Below are 20,235 nucleotides of genomic sequence, written 5' to 3'. Positions count from 1 at the left end.
GAAACCTTTCCACCATGGGTGACCCTGCTGGTTATTTAAAACACCGGTGGCATAGCCCTCAGAATCACAGCAACTCAAACCACCACAGCACGACAGACAGACGAGTCCAAAAGTGATGGTAAATTGTCATTAATAATAAGCCCATATTAAAACATTTATGCTTAAAATCACATTAAAGTTTAAGGAACTACTAACAGTTGGACCACATTTCTAAAATTAAAATATACCTAATAAAATAATTAAGGTCATATCTGTCTCATATATATTCAAGTTATTGTATTTCAACCCTTGTGACTATCTATCCCCAACACTTTTTCTCCTAACACATTTTCAATCTTTAGTTAGTTAAATAATTTGAAAAAAGGAACTAGATACAAAGTAACATGAGTACTTAAGTCATAATTTCTTCTTCAACGGTTTCTCAAGTTGAGTTCTTTGCCCTAATTCTGGAGTAAATTGCCTGTATCTTACCCAGACAAACTTGGATATCATCAAAGATATTCATGGTTTATCAAAATTTGTCATATATGTTGGCTTGAGACCTAAGCTTTTCAGCTTTATTTAAACATTTTAATAGACAGAATTCTCATGTAGAGATAATAGAATGGAACAAAAATATTCCAACATTGTGCTCACCCATAAATAGAAAACAAAAGACCACAGAAATCAATAAATACACCACATACAGCAATCATATTGTCACAATGACACCCACATTGAATGTCAGGATGTGAGATAATCCTTTGTTAGCTTTTCCTTTCAAAGGTCTGCACAGAAGATTAAGAAGTTTTCCATATGAATACAATGTTTCCTCACAGAGTATTTACATAACTAGTTTGAGTGTAAGTTTTTAAATAGCAAACTATGTAAATTAGATGCAGTCCTACTTATTTGAAAATGAAAAACAACACTGTATTGTTAAAAAATATATATGGATAATCTAAACTATTCTTTAATTCGGTTTTGTTCCCAAAGAACATAATTTTTCTAAAATTTCGTTGCCATATTAATGGTTTTTCTCTTAAGGAGTTAGAAATTAGCAAAGAAATATAGATAAAAATAAGGATAAGAATAGGGACAAGGATAGAATAGGGACAGCAATGGAAACAGATAAAGGAGCCATGACAAATATTGAGACAGAGTAAAAAGATGTAGGCTATTTCATAGAGCACATTTGAGAAGGACAAGAGGGAACAAAGTTTAAATACATTATACTTTTAAAAAAACAGTATCAATAGAACAAAATCAGAAATCTCTTACCCTAAAAAACTCTTTAGTGGAGCCAGAGTCTAATGTCCCATAAGCAATTTCTGTTTGCTTAGAAAGATCCTCAGCACTTTCGATGGGCGATACCATCCTCTCTACAGTCAGGAAGGCAGCTAAATTAGCCGTGTAGGATGAGATTATGATCAGGGTAAAGAACCACCACACACCTCCAACAATGCGCCCAGAGAGGGATCTAATAACAAGTATGAAATGGATATGTAAAGTGAAATGAAGGACTTAATAGAAAAATCAATTTAGCAGTTTTATGCAAATATTGACTTATAGGAGAAAATTTCATTTTATACCTTTCAATATAACTGCTAGTAATGAAACCAGAAATTATTAGACATTTTGGGCAAGGAGTATAGATTAGCTAGATTGGATAGAATAAATGAGGCCAAACCTTCAGAATCCTGAAATTCTTTCTTAGTTAAAATGACTAAATAGTTTATGGTATAAAGTCATATAAAGAAGCAATTTTAAGAACGCTCCAAATATTCCACCCAATACTCATGATACTTTATCCACTCAATGACTTAAAATAACAAGAGAACATTAGATTAGTATCCAAATTCAGTACAATGTATACAAATAAAATTACATTTTAAAAGAGAGTTTTGTTGGTTTTTTTTTTTTTAATGTTTTGTTTTTAGTTTTAAGCATGAAAGAAATCCTCCATTTCATTGAGGCAATGAAGTTCACAAACTCCCCAAATAGTCAAAACTTCATTTTTTGTGTTTTCAAAAACGTAAGTATTAGATATAATGCAGGGCAGAATTTCTTTTTTTATAAAATGATACTGCAAATGTATGATACAAAATATAATTAATGAACAAAAAGCTGATGCTTCCAAGCATGAATTGCTATCATTCTCTTCCTTTGGGCTTCCTGCTCAAGAAAAAGAAAACTTAAGGAAAACAAATTAGACATTTTTAAAGTTTACAGAGATATAAATCCCTACTTGGAAATATAATAAAACAACAAAATTCTTACATAAAAGACTTTCAAAAAGTCAATGATTCCTAAATAATGTAAAACTATAGACAGATAAATATAGATATGTATATAATAATACATATGAGTCATTCAATTTATAGCACCCCAGTAGAATAGAGCAAATCTGTCCCATAGGGTTTCCAACAATGTAATGTTTATAGAAATACACTGGTACATCTTTGTTCCTTTGAAGAAGGAATTTGATTGAAAGTAACATTTTGGTTACCAACAAATTACTTTAACCACCGTGTCACCAAGGATTTCTCTTTCTAGTGTATGAATATATGTATGTATATATTCTATTACTTTGAAAGATTTGATAGTTCTCAGCACATAGTTAAGGCATTTGAGCACCATTTACAGCCAATGAAATAATTATTTTCTTTATTCAATAGTTCTACTATATCTAACAATTTAGACATAATATTAGAGGTAAAATTTCTAACACTCAAGTACTAAAAGTTTGGTTATATGTTACCTAAACAGAAGTTCCTAACAACTAACAGTAAACTAACGTCTGATGAAACACAGGCACTAAATCAAATCTTTGAGTATTCCATTATTTATGAGATCCATTATCCAAGCAGTCAGTAAAAAGAGGAGGGACTACTTTAGAGGTAAAGTTCTTTAGAGAAATACATTTGTTGCTGAGACAGATACAGAAAAAGAGATTAGCAATGAAAAAAATTAATGTATCTAATTAATAGTCTTTATCACAAAATACCTAAGAAATGCACAAAAATGAAATAAACAGGATAGCAAAAGTTAAATATTTCCTATCTAGTTCTGCAAAGGATAGTGATATTTTAAAATTTGAAAAACCCTTTATTTAGCCACAACTAAAGGTTAGCAGTTCAAACCCACCAGCCACTCCTTGGAGTCCCTGTACATGGTTGTTATGAGTCAGAACTGACTCAACAGCACTTTGCTACTGCAACAAAATTCTCAAAAAGGTGTATTGGTGTGGATAAGCACTAGACTGCTAACCACAGGACAAGGTAGCTATGAGTAAGAACCAACTCATGGCACTTAACAACAGTCTAAAAATGTTCATCATTTAATCCCATAACAATAGGTAGGATGATAATAATATGCCATGTACTCTGTATTTAAAGGGGGCAGATTAAGTACCTTAGTGCTTAATCACTTAAATGAAAATACATGATAATTGCTTTTAAACTCTATTTACTGTTTGTTAATATGAAATACAAATTTGAGAATAATTTTTGTACGTAATTATGTCCCAAAATTAAATGCAAGCAAATAAGAAAAAAAAGTCTTCTATTTCAGTCCTTAAGTCAAAATTTAGTGAAATTAAATGTCAATTAACATAAAGTTAACAAGATTTTAAATGTCAATTAATTTAAAGTTAACAAGTTCAATGAAAGTCACTGGTTAATGCACCAGATTGCAAAGCTGTTTGAACTGCAAGGTCGGCAGTTCAAGTTCACCAGCTGCCCCTCGGAAACCCTATTATACAGGGTCACTATGGGTTGGAACTGACTCAGTGGCACTTCACAACAACAAACAAAGTCACTCAAAAATTTAAAATAATCAATTAATTTATTATTTATTTCTTGATTTTTTAAAAAGCATCTATTAATGTTTCTGAAAGGGCTTCTGAGAAACAGTGCAAAAGAGAAAATTTTGCTTTAATTTATGATGTTAAACATAATGCTTTTATTATTAAAAATAAAACTTTCACCAGAAAACTCTTTACTAAAAAAGGAGCATATAAATGCACATAAACTACCATATCTTTTAAATACCTGTAAAATAATTATTTTAAGTATTATATATACTTTTATATTTACTCGATTTCTTTAAAGATATTGAGGGATAAACATAGTAAGTAATGTGAATAAATATCTTCTTTACAGTATATTGCTATTATAATTCCAGTGGTTTTATTCTTCAGAAAACTGTAAAATACTCTAAACTTAATTTCATAAAAATTACCAAGTCAATCTATCCAGTAAGTAATTCTATCTTATAATTTAAACTGCATTCTGTTCATATTTTCAGTATCATCTCATAATATATTTTACTTGGAAAAAGATAAGAAATATTTTTAAATATCTTTTAAATAGCATCTCTAACAGAATCTGTGCATTTCATGATTGTTTTTAAAAGATAAGCTAGTCTACTCCTCTTTTATGGAGTAACCCTCATTGCATTTTAAAAAATGATGGTTTGGTACCTTAAAAAAATAAATCTTCAGTTTTTAAAAGCACTTACAACATATAGTGAAAGATATAAGTATATGTAACTCTTAGTGTTGTTTTTTTTTTTTTTTTTTTTAATGCAATGAATACTGCTCATATATTTTCTGAGGAAAAAATAATTAATTTAAAACAACAGCAACAAAACGTATTCAATCTAAAAATCTGTTTGTTTTACTAGAAAATAAAAGTTACTTCACATAAAACTGTAGTGAATTTTGACCCAGGAATGACATCAAAAGCAGAGACTAAAAGGTCATATTTTAGAAAGCAGGCTTCTTGAAAATTAGATATTTGTATATAATGGTGGCTCCTAGGACAACACATAAGTTGCTCAATGTGCTCCGTGCACTAGTTTCTATATGCAGTTATGCATCTCATGCCTCGCCAATCACTAGATATCAAACAACTGCATGCAGTGCATTGATGCACACACAGCAGAGCAAACAACTGACAGTGCATCTGTGGAACCCAGGCCAACACAGTCTACTCTATGATGAACCCTATCCACTTCTCCCTACTTAGCTAAATGAAACAGATGACTCATTTCACTACAGGATAATTGCTTTGCATCTCAAAATGAAGGTACCATTATATGCCAATAAATTTCTTGCCCAAAGTGAATGATTTCTTCAGTGTTTTATAGACCAAAACAACTTCTGAGACCTCAATTTTGTTAGATTTTTCTCTTCCCTTCTGTATTTCGTTTTGTTTTAGTCTTTATTTTAAATCAGTTAAACTAAATATACAGATGAAACTATGAATCTTATATTTGTTGGCAGTCACCCTGAGATTAGATAGGTAGATAGGTGTTTCACATGCCATGACATATTTTTAATTTGATGAATTTTCATAGAAAAGCTATAAGGAATCTGGTGGAACTAAGACTTTTTTAGATACATGCATAATTCATTTCTTAAAAGTGTCCTACTATAAAATAAATAAGTCATTGATAATTTCTACTTATATATTTTCATTATCTCAGTGGGTAAAACATATTGAAAAAACTGTAAAGATACACTCAAACATTAGATCTCATGTAATTTTCTGAAATTAATTACTTGTTGTTTCTAAAGGTGTTCCAAAACTAAAACTGTGATAACATAATATTAGAATCCCCTGTCACTAGTTCTTAAGATATCTCACAGAATCAAAAGAGAACAATGGATTCCAAATTAAAAGAGGGCAATGGATTGTAAATAGACTGGCAACTAGTTAGGTCCTAAACTATTTAGGTTAAAGTGATCATGCTATGAAAGAATATGGTTTATTCTTTAGAAGAAAACAGACATACATAGCTATCATTCTTATCCATGCAGTTAACATGAACAAAAGCCGTATGGGTTTTGTAATATATACAGTCTTGGTGTTGTTAAGTGCCATTGAGTCAGTTCCAATTCATAGGTGCCCTGTATAGGGTTTCCTAGGAGCAGTTGGTGAGCTTCAACGGGCAACCTTGTGGTCCAAACAAGACTTGCAGTCCAGTGCATTAACCCACCGCACTCCACCAGGACTCCACTTAGTAAGTAATTAATATAGTGATTAACGTATCGTTATAAGAATAGAAATGTATGAATTTACTGTAAAATGTGTATGTTTTAATATTCAATTTGACACCAGTTTTTGTAATGAATTAGTCATCAGTAAGGAGCTCTGGTAGAGTAGTGCTTACTAGTCAGGCTGCTAACCCAAGGGTCAGCAGTTCGAAACTACCAGCTGTTCCATGGGAGAAAGATGAGACTTTCTGCTCCTGTAAAGATTTACAGCCTCGGAAAGTCTGTACAGGGTCGCTATGAGTCGGAACCCAGTCCATGCCACATAACCACCACTACCAATACCCTATAATGTAATTCTAGATACTTAGACAGTATATTATTATACATTCCTTTTAGCTACCTAATTTGGAAAAACTTAAATTTCATAATGCCTCTCCCATACCATTCTGATGATCCAATAATGGGAAAATAAAATAGATGAGATGTATGCCAATGAAGTTTTGCCCAATAGGATGCTGCCTTTGTAGTTAATAAATAACACTGCCCATTTTCCCATATACAGGTCTGTGGATTAACACACAGATGACTGTAAAATGAGAATATGCAGCAAAAACACGGTACCCCTCCAAGAAGGCATGGAATGATAGAAACCTTATGCATTTTATTGCCTCTCCATAGTGTGCATAATTTCACCCAGGAAATATATGATCAATATTCGGAGAACATTGTTCAAATATTTCTCAGGCTTATACCGACATTAAGATTATGCCCTTTAAAGAGTTGGATAAGCAGTCGGCAGCTGATTAAATCTTTGAGTGAATTTATAAACACTATGAATATCTAGTTGAGACCTAAAATGCACAAAGTTGAAGCAGGTGAGTAACCAACCTTGGCGAAATATCGCATCCTTGCTGCATAAAGGCACCCAAGGAAAACCAGAGACTATTAAAAATCCCAAATTCATTAGTTGATTCACTACTTTGTGTTTCTCTTCCATCTTCAAATTCCTCAGTGTGCCACTCGTAGGGGCTAAATCTGCTGACCAGGAATAAAACTACACTGACCCCAATGTAGGCAAAAACAATGCACATCCAGATCTCATAGGCTAAAGGATCAAGAAATGAAAATACTCCTGGTTTGGACTTCTGAGGCTTCTTGATCATGATAGATATCCCGAGGCTCATAAAAGGCTTTGAGAAGTCAATCACCTCTTCTCTCACAAGGGTAATAGTTAATGGTGCAATTGCAATATCAGCTTTCTGTAACGGAAAAAAAGGGAGGTAATAGTACCTGCAGTCAAGATCAGAAAGGAATCATGATTATAATCATTGGATGAAAATGGAAGAAAGGAAACTCAAGGAAAGGCAATAATTATTATTACAGGGCCTTGGTAAAAAAAAAAAAAAAAAAAAAAAAAAACTGAAACAAAACAATCTTAAAAAGCAAAACAAAACTATATTCCCAAAACATTCCTCCTTTTTTATAAAAGCATAGTATATCCATCTGTCTTGACTATGATAACTACATGTCTACTTTGCCTCTCTGACTTTTGCAGCCTTTAAACAATATATGTGACCCATAAGCTTTAAAGTAGATGAAATTTATCTGCATATTTACTTTCTGCTGTCGTTTTTGATCTTTCAAATATTCAGAAGGAAATAAGTATTCTAGAGTAATGTAGGAAACCAACAACATTAGATACTGACTCTCTGGAGGGAGGCAGGCATTCTGTCAACAATGTTTCAAATTCAATGACTTTTTCTATGAAAAGAGCTCTACTTACCCCATATACAAGTTCTCCAACCATCCCATTCCAAATTTTTGTGTCTGCATCCCTGGCCCCATACTTGCCATCCCCAACAATTGTCAACTTGTACTTGAATCCACAATGTTTGGCGATTTCTGCAGCTAGGTCAACACAGTAACCTTCATAGCGTTCATTGCCTTCAAGCATTTCGTGATTTTTCTTCATCATAACATATGGGGATTCCTACATGGAAAGACAGAGTTTTAGCAAATTAAAACAACTCTGTTAATTATTCTCTCACTGAATTTAGTCTTCTGGTTTAATAATTACTTGTTAGGCCAGTACATTATAGACTATAAGTGGTAAAAAATATTAGAAGGATTTGTGATCAACATGCTTTTGAAGAAAGTTGCTTCTCAGTATATTTTATGAAAATGGCTTAAATTGAGCTATACCAAAATAAACACAATACTCAAAAGCACAAACTGCTTGCATGTCCTCTTTTCATGCTTATAATCTCTAGTATTTGGACAGAAAGAATACTACACAACATCTGTTATTCTTCTCTGGGTCCTCTGCATACTTATTTTAGGCTAAAGCAATATCATAAGAACTAGCATTCACTCAAAACACTGTCACTGCTGACTTAGGGGATAAAATACATGTGCAATTTATGTTCATGGTCAATGACAACCAGGCTGAAAAAACTGCCATGGTGATGTGCTGGTTCTACCCCACTCCTAGTCTCCAACCTTGCTTCATCTACAACATATAATATCTTAGAATGATGCTACAAGGATAGCTCAATCGTAGTTTTATCTTGCAAACATAAGAGAAACCATGGGAAAATAATTCAACCCAAAGTAATATTTTCCAGGAGAAAGTGGTATCAAGGTCGTTTGGGGTCTCAGTGTATAGTTCTTTTCAAAGACATTAACCTTTTCTAATACAAGACAAACTTTCAAATATTTACGTTTTACTTACTAAGTTATTTCCAACTACCCATCAAAGTTTTGTTGTTGTTTTTAAATCCAAATCCCTTATTGGTCTGTCTATGCTATTCCCCCAAATTTACTCACTACTTAACACTCACCATTGTTAAACAAAACAAAAGAAAAGTTTGACATAAAGTTATGTTCTATTAACCATGTGAACATCAATCTCTGTGACACTGAGATCAGAAGAAACTAGATGGTGTCCAGGTAATCTGCCAACTGCTCTGAAAGGGATCCTATTGAGAGGTTGTAGATGGATTGAAATAAAAATGTGGAACAAAACTCAAAATCATAGAAATCAAACAAAATGAAGCTTGTCGGAATAGAGATATAGAACATCTGAGACTATGGCTCTTAGTCAAACCTTCAGGTCTGAACATGTTGTCATCCCACAGCTTAATTTTCAACCAAACAATAGTCAATGGAATTAGGCTGACAGGTGGATTCAAAATGACAACCATATGTTTCACAATCCTCTGTTGATCATTTGGAGGCAGTACATGCCCATTGTAGTTACTGGGGGTATTAAAATATAACTAACAACTTTCCTTATGAATTTTTTTAATGAAGAAAAAAAGATGAAATAAAATGGCATAAATAAGTAATTACCAAAATAGTTGTGACAACAACAGTCTTATTCTCCAGCCCAGATGTATCATTTCCAGAAGGGAGTTCAGTTAGGGTAACAACCATTTTGTCCACTTCACTCCAGTATCCAATCTGAAAAAGATTATAGCAAATAGATACATGGATAAATGATCATTCTTTAAGCAAAGCATTAATTATTTTTCTAATGCATGTCTAAATTCAAAATTACAGCCAAATTAATCTGGCTTCCCTCTAAACAAATATGTGTCTTTTATTTATGAGAATCTATTGAGACTAGAATGGAACTATAAAAACAAACTAAAACAGTTCTTTAAAATTACTAATCTCTTCAAGTTCACTTTTCATGAACTCCAAGGTTCATTTGTTTGGTAGTGAACTTATAGAAACAGAAATCAAATAAAATGCCAGTATTTTAGCAGCAACCATTAAAAGAAAAGCAACAAATTTAAAAGTTACAAGCATATTTGCACCCTAAATCTTCAACAAAAGCTCTTTTTTCTTATTAAGCTATTTCTCTACACATATCTTAAAATAATAATGATAAAGTTCTACTTTTAATGTAAATTAAACTTCCTAAGGCACTTACCAGACTTGAATAGCATTAGAAAATAATTCAAAAACTACAAACGTTTCTGGAAGATGTTAAACTCTTTCTATCCAAATACAAATCTCCATGAATCTTTGGGAGGGCGACTTGATCACTTAGCTAACTCACCTCCTGCATGCAAAGAAAATTGCCTTTAAATTGAAAGGGATTTACCTTCCGGGGCCCATTAGTTTTGAGTTCCATGATGTTAATTGTATAGTTTATTCGCTTTCCATTCTGGTCAAACTTTATATTTCCTGATAGCCCTTCAACCTGAACCTAAAGAAAAAAATTGAAAAGAGGTACAGTTATAAATGTGCTTTTACTAAAGATATATACAAACTGTACAGATAACACTCACTATTCAGGACAGGAAAACTTTAAGGTTTCCAATCAGTCACCCACCTTTGCATAGTTAAGAAATAAAAGTCCCTGTATATTACGCTTAAGAAATAAAACAAGGATAACTGATTCAGCTAAATAGTAATAATAATAGCCAGTGTAAGTGGCAGCAACAGTCATTTTTATTGACTTACCTGTTTCAGAGCCCTTTCGATTTCTACACCTTGTCCCCAGGGGACTGCGGGGTTTGCCAGACAGTCTCCAGCATTCCCCCTTCGGGAGATTTCAATCCTCTGTTTCCGAAGGTTACGGAAGGCTTCAGTCATCACTTGAACAGCATCATAAGTCAGAGCAGAAGTATACTAAAAAATATTACACACATTTCATAAGAATAGGAGAAAATTCAGACACTCACTACACACTAGCATTGAGTTGAAAACTATACAGCAACTTGAGCACAATTTGTGCATCTAGAAACCTAAAGATGTAAAAGAAATAGCATTTAAAATGAGACTAGAATGTGCTCTTGAGGACATATTTTCCAAAAAGTTAATGCATTTTCCAATAAGACCTTATCATAACCATTTTCCTAATCAGTTTCTTCTTGTATTATGACTCGCTAGGGTCCTGGTCTGTTGCTGTAGTATAAGCACTTGGACTGCTAACTGCAAGCTGGTAGTTCAGACCCACCAGCCACTCAGAAACCCTATACAGGGTCTCAGTGCATTGAAACTGGACCGATGGCATTTAACAGCAAGAACATTGTGAAATACAAAATTAACCCATAAATATTTCTATACTGTCTGAGTGGTTCATTTCAGTCATATGGAAGAATATAATCTATTTGAGAATCCTGAAGTTTTCATTCACTCCTGGTTGTGCATATATATATATCTGTTGAATGGTCTAAGTTTCTCTAGGTCATTCTGGTAATCGAGTAGATAGATGAACCACTAAACTTCCTAATTTCTATGCCTTCTTCAAACTCTAAAACAGTCTTTAATAACATTGGTTCCAAACTATGATATTCAGATCCCAGTGAGGAAGTATAATTATTAACTGAAGCTCAGAGGTAAGCATGGGGGGAAAAATAAAAGAGTATGAGCACCAAAAGTTGTCAGTGGGTAGATAAGAAGAATTATGTTCATGTATATATGATGTCAATCTATTAAATGCATGATGCTTCTATTGTAAACAACAAATTGCAGTTGAATCTAAAAGCTTTCCTGAAAGCCGAGGAAATTTCCATTACAGAATCTTTCTCAATCTGTGGGTATCAAATAACAGTGGAACTGTATTTAGGGGGGAAATGCAATACCCTACTGATTTTTGTGACATTCTACATTATTGACAAGAAATTTAAAAGTAGGTCATCAATATTCTCAAATAATTCTCTTCTATCCTTAGTAAATTAGCTCATCAACTTTAGGTATTACATTCTATCTCCTCAAAACTCGAACACATCCTCATGTTTCTCTTCCTATAGTTTTTGCTGCTTATCTTACTTTACAAGTCACAGAGAAAATAAAAGTTGTCACACAAGAACTCACTTATATTTCCACTTCAAAACAAACAAGTTCCCCATGTTCTCTATCTCCCTCCTGAGACAACACATGGAGTGGGTTCAGAACCACTTTTCCAACTGTACATTGACCAAGTTCCTCCAATTTTCTTAAGCATATTGTTTCTTCAATTACTGCTTCAATATCTTGCATCATGTAAATGTATGTGAGAAGTTCAACATCATGTTCACATTTCTAGGCCATTATTTTGTTTTCTTCAAAGTAACATTTGTTGAGAGGAATTTTCAAAGTGATATAACTTAGTTCATTGCTTTAAATACCATCTATATGCTCAAACGTTAGCTACTAAGTGATGTCCTTTCTGTATAGCTCTCATTCAGTAATTCTCCTTCATATGATCAGGGCTCTGAGGGGGCTTCAAAGAGTTTTTGGAAACATTTCATACTTTAATTCAATTTTTTCATGAACTTTTGGGAATTGCCTCGTATTATTATGTTTTACTACTCTTAATGGATTATTATTATTGTTCCTACGTGCTATCAAGTCTGTTCCAACTCATGATGAAACCAAAGATGAAAGAATAAAAGAGAGCCCTGTCCTAAGCCATCCTCACAAATGTTATTATTGAGCCCATTGTTGCAGACACTGTGTCAATCCATCTCATTAATTGTCTTCCTCTTATTTGCTGACCCTCTATTTTACCAAGCATGATGCCCTTTTCAGGGACATGCCCACAGTATCTTTCACCAACACCATAAATCAAATGTATTTCTTTTTCCCCAGTCTTCCTTAAACATTGTCCAGCTTTCACATGCATATAAGGCTATTGAAAATACCATGGTTTGGGTCAGGTGCACCTTGGTCTTCAAAGCGACATCTTTTCTCTTTAACATTAAATTTTTTTTTTTTTTTTTTATTATAATAACCTGCCCCCAAATCCAGAAAATGTAATCAAACAGCAAATTAACAGTCATACACCATGTACAATTAAATTTTTTTTTTTTTTTTTTTAGAAATGCACCATTTGATTGCTTGATTGCTGCTTCCATAAGCATTGTGGATTCAAATAAAATAAAAATTATTGACAATATCAATCTTTTCTCCATTTATATCATGATACTGTTTGTTGGTCCAGTTGTGTGGGTATTTGTTTTCTTTACATTGAAGTGTAAATTAATTTTGGATATTATCTAATTATGGATATTTGATTATTTGTTTATATGTTTTTTGCCTACTTTCTCTATTTCATCTTGTAGAGAACTTGTCTGTCAAGACTCAGTTCTTCTATTGATATAAGAATTCATGGAAAGAAAAAGGCTGTGTGCTGGCGGTCAGGTGCTATTGGCCAGGAGGCAGGCTTGCAGAATGTGCCTTTTGGTTGTTTAAATGATTATATATTCCTGAGTGTTTTTGTGTATACTTCCTTCCCCACCCCCCCAAAAAACCCAGAGGGAATAGAAGCAAATACTCTTGAATGATGATGCACAGAGGAGACTGTAACCATTGCAATGAAACGGTGAGTGTAAAACAGATAGATGTTCTCCCATGTAAACTATCACTCAATTCACAATAAAAACTTAATAAAAAAAAAAGAGTTAGAACTGGAGCGAATGTGAAAGAGAAAAAACAATAACCACATAAGTGATGTTACTAGAATGAAATCAGGAGTCATGGTGTGAAGCTATAGGATAAGCACTTGACTGCTAACCTCAAGGTTGGCAATTCAAACTCGCCAGATGCTCCTAGGCAACCCTATACAGGGTCACTACAAGCTGAAACCTACTCAATAGCACTTGAGTCTTTTGTAGTAACAACAACAACAAGGGTGAAATCACACTTGTAAATTGATATTCTAGTCTCTAGGCTACTTCAATCATAAATAGTTTTGAGGAAAACCACATTATCTCTTTTACTCTCAGAAGTAGATGCATATGTCAACCTCTCATGCTTCTCTTTTGAAATAAATGCATTAATGAAAGATGAAAATTTTTGCTAAAGTGTGCTTTGGCTTCATAAATAAAATCCAGAATTCTCTTAGTGTGATTTGATTGGTTGCAAACACTTGACAAGGAAATCTTTTCATTTTCCTCTCTGGACTATCGGGACTCTGGAGTTGCAGCAGTAGAAAGAACTACATGCTAATTTTGTTAGATGTGGATGACTTGCTCAGAGATGGATGCCTGAATGTATTGTTTAACCACTCAATGGAGAAAATGCTACGACTTATCAACTGGAGGAAGTCTCTTAGGAAGTCAAAGTAAACATCTTTCACAAGCGATTCCAAAGACTGCTTTTAAATTTTGGACTTCATTCACCATAATAAATCAGATTTTCAAATTAAAATAAAAAATCTCTGAGTCCAGGATGGTTGGTGGTTTTGTGCCATGGAGTCGGTTTCGACTCGTAGCGATCCTGTACAGGGTTTCCAAGGCTGTAAATCTTTTACGGTAGCAAAAAGCCTCATCTTTCTGCCGCGGAACAGCTGGTAGTTTCGAACTGCTGACCTTGCAGTTCTCAGCAGATTCCAGGGTAGGACACGACAAAAGAGACTTTTAAAAAGGAAGGAAAGAAGGAGGGGAGGAAAAAGGAATTTGAAGAAAAAAAGAAAGGCCAGAGATCTTGCTATGGTCCTTTGTTTTATGAGACTCAGATTTTCTTAATTCTAATGAAAATGTTTTGTTATTCGGTACTGCCTAGTCAGTTCCAACTCATTGTGACCCTATGCATGATACTGCTCAGTCTGCAACATTCTTGCAATTGTTATATTTAGACCCATTGTTTTGCTACAGTGTCAGTTTATGTCCTTGGGGTCTTCCTGTTTTTCACTGACCCTCTATTTTACTGAGCATGATGTCTTTCTCCAGAGACCGCGCCCTCCTGATAACATGCTCAAAGTATGACAGACAAAGTCACACCATACTGCCTGCTAAAAGAGTATTCTGACTGGATTTCAACACAGATTTATTCGTTCTTCTGAAAGTCCAAGGTACTTTTAATATTCTTCTCCAATACCATAATTCAAGTGCATCAATTGTTTTCTAGTCTTCCTTACCCAGTTTCCAACTTTTACATTTATACGAGGCAACTGAAAATACTATGTGTTGTTGGGTTAGGTGCTCCTTAGTCCTCAAACTGATATCATTGCTCTTCAACCCTTTAAACAGGTCTTGTGCAGCAAATTTGCTTAGTGCAATATGTCATTTGATTTACTGACTGTCATTTCCATGAGAGTTGACTGTGTGCCCACGCAAAATGAAGTCTTTAACAACTTCAGTGTTTTCGCCACTCATCATGATGCTATTTATTGCTCCAGTGGTAAGAATTTTTATTTTCTTTACATGAGGTGCAATTCATGTTGAAAGCTGTTGTCTTTGAATTTCATCAGTTAATAGTTTAAGCCATCTTCAGTTCCATCAAGCAAAGTTGTGTCAGCTGCATATCTCAGGTTATTAATGAGCATCCCTCCAATCCTGATGCCAATCTTCTTCATATAATCCAATTTCTTAGATTATTTGCTAAACATACAGATTGAATAAGTATGGTGATTGGATACAACCGTGACACACAACTTTCCTGATTTAAAACCGTTCATTATCCCCTTTTCTTTGGAAATCCTGGTTTGGTGCTGCAGGTTAAGGTGATGGACTACAAATATGGCTTGAACTGCAAGGTCGGTGGTTCAAGCTCACCAGCCACTCCTCGGAAACGCTATACAGGGCCACTGTGAGTTGGAATCGACTTAACGGCACTTAACAACGAACAATATTATCACCTTGTTCTGTTCTAATGATTGACTCTTGGTCAATGTACTGGTTCCTCAGGAGCACAGTTAAGTGTTCTGGAATATCAGTTCTTCTCAATGTACGAAAATATGTACAGTTAAACCTGTAGGTAGGCCTTGTTATTTTTTCTGGTCTGGCAAGGTTCCTGCCTTTAACTGACTGCAGTCTTAACACTTGTCTATTTTTACCAGAGTCCTGCTATGGCACTGTGGTCTAATGCACTGGATTACAAAATCAGTTTGAACCACAAGGTCAGTGGTTCAAGCTCACCATCTGCTCCATAGAAACCCTTTACAGAGTCTCTATGAGTCAGATCCAAGTAGATGGCACTTAATAACAACAACAGGTTTCTTCCTCAGTGGAAAATACTCGAGTTTTCCTTTTATGGCAGGTTTCCACCTTACACAGGTTTCTGCTTTCACAGGTTTTACCAAGTAAACAGATAATTGCAGCATATTCTATTGTATTATTATGAGTCAGTCCTACAGTGAATAAATGTTTGTTTTGTTTCAGAGTTTTCTTCTTTTTATTTATTTTTTTAAATAGGAAATATTTTCTAATAAGGCAAATGAAAAAATAGTTTATGTGGTGTGATTTATTTCCTGCATGTTGCCTGATACGCTTTAATCCTCCATTTCTACACTAAAATGGATGCAGTTGAGGCTAACATTCATTTAATCTTTGTATAATTTAGTTTAGTTTAGTTGAATGACTTCTATTTCATCATATAAATTAATCATACTTGATGGGAGACTTAGGCAGGAAGTCAGAAAAGAAAGATGATTCTGAGACTTCTTGCACTGTTACAGAATGTTTTAAGTGTCATAGGATATTCAGATTTATCTTTAAATTTCTTTCTAAAAGTTTTTTTCATTTGCTACTGGTAAAGCAATGCCACTCTAGGCCTGTGTCCTAATCCTTGTCCACATATCAAAGTGTCTCCAGGATTTTTCCACTTGAGATTCCCACAGATGTTTCAAACTAAACAGAAATAAAACCCATTCCTATTTCTTCCAAAATCTATAACCTTTATTTTAAAGTGTGGTGGTGGTGGTTGTGTGCTATGGGGTCAATTCCAACTCAAAGTGACCCTGTACAGGGTTTCCGAGGCTGTACTTCTTTACGGAAGCAGAAAGCCTCATTTTTGTCCTATGGAACAGCTGGTAGTTTCGAACTGCTGACCCTGAGGTTAGCAGCCCAATTTGTAACCACAACGCTACCAGACAGACAAGAAATGATGAAACTATGCTGCATGTACTATACTGCAGATCTCTGTAGGCATCATATACTCCTAAATCCAATTCCCACCCCCACCCCCGGGAACTTGTACTAAGAAAATAGTGGATTTTCATGCAAAGATATGAAAAAATAAATTAAAGCATTACTACAAGTAAATAAAAATAAATGCTTCTACCAAAAACTTTGTTGTTGTTGTTGTTGTCAGGTGCCATCGAGTCGGAACCGACTCATAGCGACTCCATGTACAGCAGAACGAAACAATGTTCGATCCTGGGCCAACCTCACTACCAAAAACTTTAGAGAAATAAAAATGATGGTTACATGTTTGCAACAAGAAAAAGAAAGAACAAATAAAAAATAGAACAATTTGTTGTTGTTAAGTGTCCTTGAGTTGGTTGACTCATAGCAATGCTATACAATAGAGGTAACTTCCGATCAAATATCCTGTAATATCCATGTGTCATTTTATTTTTTAAAAACTGTATTATAGTAAGGGTATTATTTAAATTGCATCTATTTTAATGAAACACTTTTCTGCACAAATAGGAAATGTCATAACAGGATATATCTACCTCACTTAAGTGTTTATATCTATTTTCCTAAAGGAAAAATATTGATTAACTAGCTTTCTTTTGCAGCAAGCAATTCATTATCAGTGTAGCTCTTCCAATAAAGTCTAGGCTACCAAAGAGGAAACAAAATTTTAATTAAATACATGTTGTTGTTGTTGTTAGGTGTCGTTGAGTTGGTTTCAACTCACAGTGACCCAATGTAAAAGAGAATGAAACACTGTTGTGTCATGTGTCACCCTCACAATTAACTATATGTTTGAATTCTTTGTGGCAGCCACTGTGCCAATCCATGTTTTTCTCTGACCATTTCTTATTCTCTGACCCTCTTCTTTACCAAGTATGATGTCCTTTCCTAGAGACTGATCCCTCCTAATGCAGCACGTTTCACCATCCTTGATTCTAGGGTATTCTGTCAGTACAGAATTTGTTTATTCTTTAGACATTCCATGGTATTTCTAAGATGAATTTGTTTGTTCTTTTGACAGTCCATGGTAGTCACAATATTCTTCAGCAGCACCATAATTTATATGCATCAGTTGTTCTTCCATCTTCTATATTCATTGTTTCTTCCATAGTCACCTTTCACATCCATATGTTAATGTTGCTGTTGTTGTTGTTGTTAGGTGCCATCCAGTCGGTACCAACTCACAGTGACCCTATGCAAAGCATAAAAAACACTGCCCAGTCTTGGGCCAACGTCATTACTGTTGCCACGCTTGAGTCCATCAATGGTGCCACTTGGCCAATACATCTCGTTGGGGGGTCTTCCTCTTTTTCTCTGACCCTCCACCTTACCAAACATGATATCCTTCTCCAGCGACTGTTCCCGCCTGACAATATGTCCGAAATATGAGAGACGAAGTTTGGCCATCTTGGCCTCCAAGGAGCACCATGACAGCACTTCTTCCAAAATGGATCTATTGGTTCTTTTGGCAGCCCATGGCACCTTCAATACTCTCCTCCAACACCATAACTCAAAAGTATCAATTCTTCTATGGTCATCACTATTCACTATCCAGATTTCGCATGCTTATGAGGTTATAGAAAATACCATGGCTTGGGTCAGGCATACCTTAGTCCTCAAGCTAACACCTTTGCTCTTCAACACTTTAAAAAGGTCTTGTGCAGCAGATTTGCCTAATGCAAAACGTCATTTGATCTCTTGACTGCTGCTTCTGTGAGTGTTGATAGTTAATCAAAGAACGAAGTCCTTGACAACTTCAATCTTTTCTCCATTGATAAGAAAGTTGTTTATTGGTCCAGTGGTGAGGATTTTTGTTTTCTTTACATTGAGATGTTAATACATACCAAAGGCTGTGCTTTTTGATCTTCATCAGTAAATGTTTAAATCCTTTTCACTTTCAGCAGGCAAGGTTGTATCATCTGCATGTCACAGGTTGTTAATGAGTCTTCCTCCAATCCTGATGCCAAGATTTTCTTCATATAACCCAGCTTTTCAGATTATTTGCTCAGAGTCTTTGACAACTTCAACCTTTTCACCATTTATCTTGATGTTATTTATTGGTATGCATATTACATGCTGTTATTGAGTCTTCTTCTAATCCAGATGCCACATTCATCTTCATAATCCAGTTTTGTTAATTATTTGCTAAGCATTATTGTTCTTTAATGCAGTCAAGCTAGTTTCAACTCATAGCAACCCTGTTTAGGGTTTCTGAGGAGTGACTGGTGGGTTTGAACTGCTGACCTTGCAGTTCAAACTGACCTTGCTGTCCAGAACTTATTTTATAGCACCACACCAGTACTCCCTTGGTCAGTATAGAGTTTGAATAAGTATAGGGAAAATATACAACCCTGATGCACATTTTTACTGATTTATAATCATTCAGTAGGCACTTGCTCTAGTCTAACAACTGCCTCTTTGTATATGTATAGATTCCACATGAGTGTAACTAAATGTTCTGCAATTCACATTCTTTTCAATGTTTTCCACAGTTTATTATGACCCACACAGTTGAATGCCTTTAGATCCATCTTTCTGCCATTATCTGTTTTCAGCCAAGATCCATCTGATGTCAGCAATGATATCCTTTGTTCCATTTCCTCTTCTGAATCCAGTTAGACTTTCTGGTTGCTCCCTGTTGTTGTACTGCTAAAATCACTTTAGAATCATCTTCAACATAATTGTACTTGAGTGGTGATATTAATTATAGTGTTTAATAATTTCAACATTCTGTTGGGTACACATATAGATCTCTTCCGATCAGTTGGCTAGGTAACTATTTTCCAAATTTCTTAGCATAGACTAGGGGATGCCCTCAGCACTGAATCAGTGTGTTTAAACATTTCAATTAGTTTTCAGTCAATTTGAGTAGCCTTGTTTTTCAATAATCCTTTCATTGAAACTTGAATGTCAGTACCATTAGTTTTTGATCATAGGATACCTCTTGAAATAACTGAATATCAATTGACTCTTTGTGGTAGAGTGAACCTATATTCCTTCTCTGATACTTAAGGTTTGTGTCAACTTGACTGGGCTAGAATTCTCATTGTTTGAACAGTTGAGATGTAGCATTCCCATGATAAACTCTAATATAATGTACACAACTATATAATGAAGTCCAATATTAATCAATTGAAAAGAAGTTTCCTTGAGGGTGTGGCCTGCTTCCAATATTTTAGACACTCCAACAAAGCTTGCTTTCTTTTTTGCTGAATCTGCATCTTGAATCTGGGTCATTTTGTTCTTTTGGACTTGAGCCAATAGCCTGTTCTATTACTTGCGGATCCTGGGAGTAGTTAGCAGTCTGCTTTCTTACCTGCCAGATATACCTGTCTGCCTGCCTGCCTGCTTGCCTGCCATCTGACCTGCTAATCTTGGTTCATCTGACCTGATATA

The 20,235-nt window shown here is 34.6% G+C and overlaps 1 protein-coding gene across 3 annotated transcripts in view; it reads right to left on the bottom strand.

Moving 5' to 3' along the window:
* The window catches only part of GRIA2 (glutamate receptor, ionotropic, AMPA 2), a 255,319-nt gene that overhangs the window by 30,702 nt on the left and 204,382 nt on the right, over positions 1-20,235 (bottom strand). For all 3 annotated transcript variants that reach the window (XM_006867917.1, XM_006867916.1, XM_006867915.1), the window contains exons 7-12: positions 10,454-10,621; positions 10,092-10,196; positions 9,332-9,442; positions 7,764-7,970; positions 6,869-7,239; positions 1,261-1,459 (exon numbers count right to left, since the gene is read on the bottom strand). In XM_006867917.1, coding sequence (XP_006867979.1) covers positions 1,261-1,459; positions 6,869-7,239; positions 7,764-7,970; positions 9,332-9,442; positions 10,092-10,196; positions 10,454-10,621 — 1,161 coding nt within the window. The remainder of the gene's footprint in view (positions 1-1,260; positions 1,460-6,868; positions 7,240-7,763; positions 7,971-9,331; positions 9,443-10,091; positions 10,197-10,453; positions 10,622-20,235) is intronic.

The sequence above is a fragment of the Chrysochloris asiatica genome, unplaced genomic scaffold, assembly GCF_000296735.1.
Source record: "Chrysochloris asiatica unplaced genomic scaffold, ChrAsi1.0 scaffold00112, whole genome shotgun sequence".
Classification (NCBI taxonomy): domain Eukaryota; kingdom Metazoa; phylum Chordata; class Mammalia; order Afrosoricida; family Chrysochloridae; genus Chrysochloris; species Chrysochloris asiatica.
The sequence above is the reverse complement of the archived record's forward strand: the minus strand, read 5'-3'. Positions and strand labels throughout refer to the sequence as shown.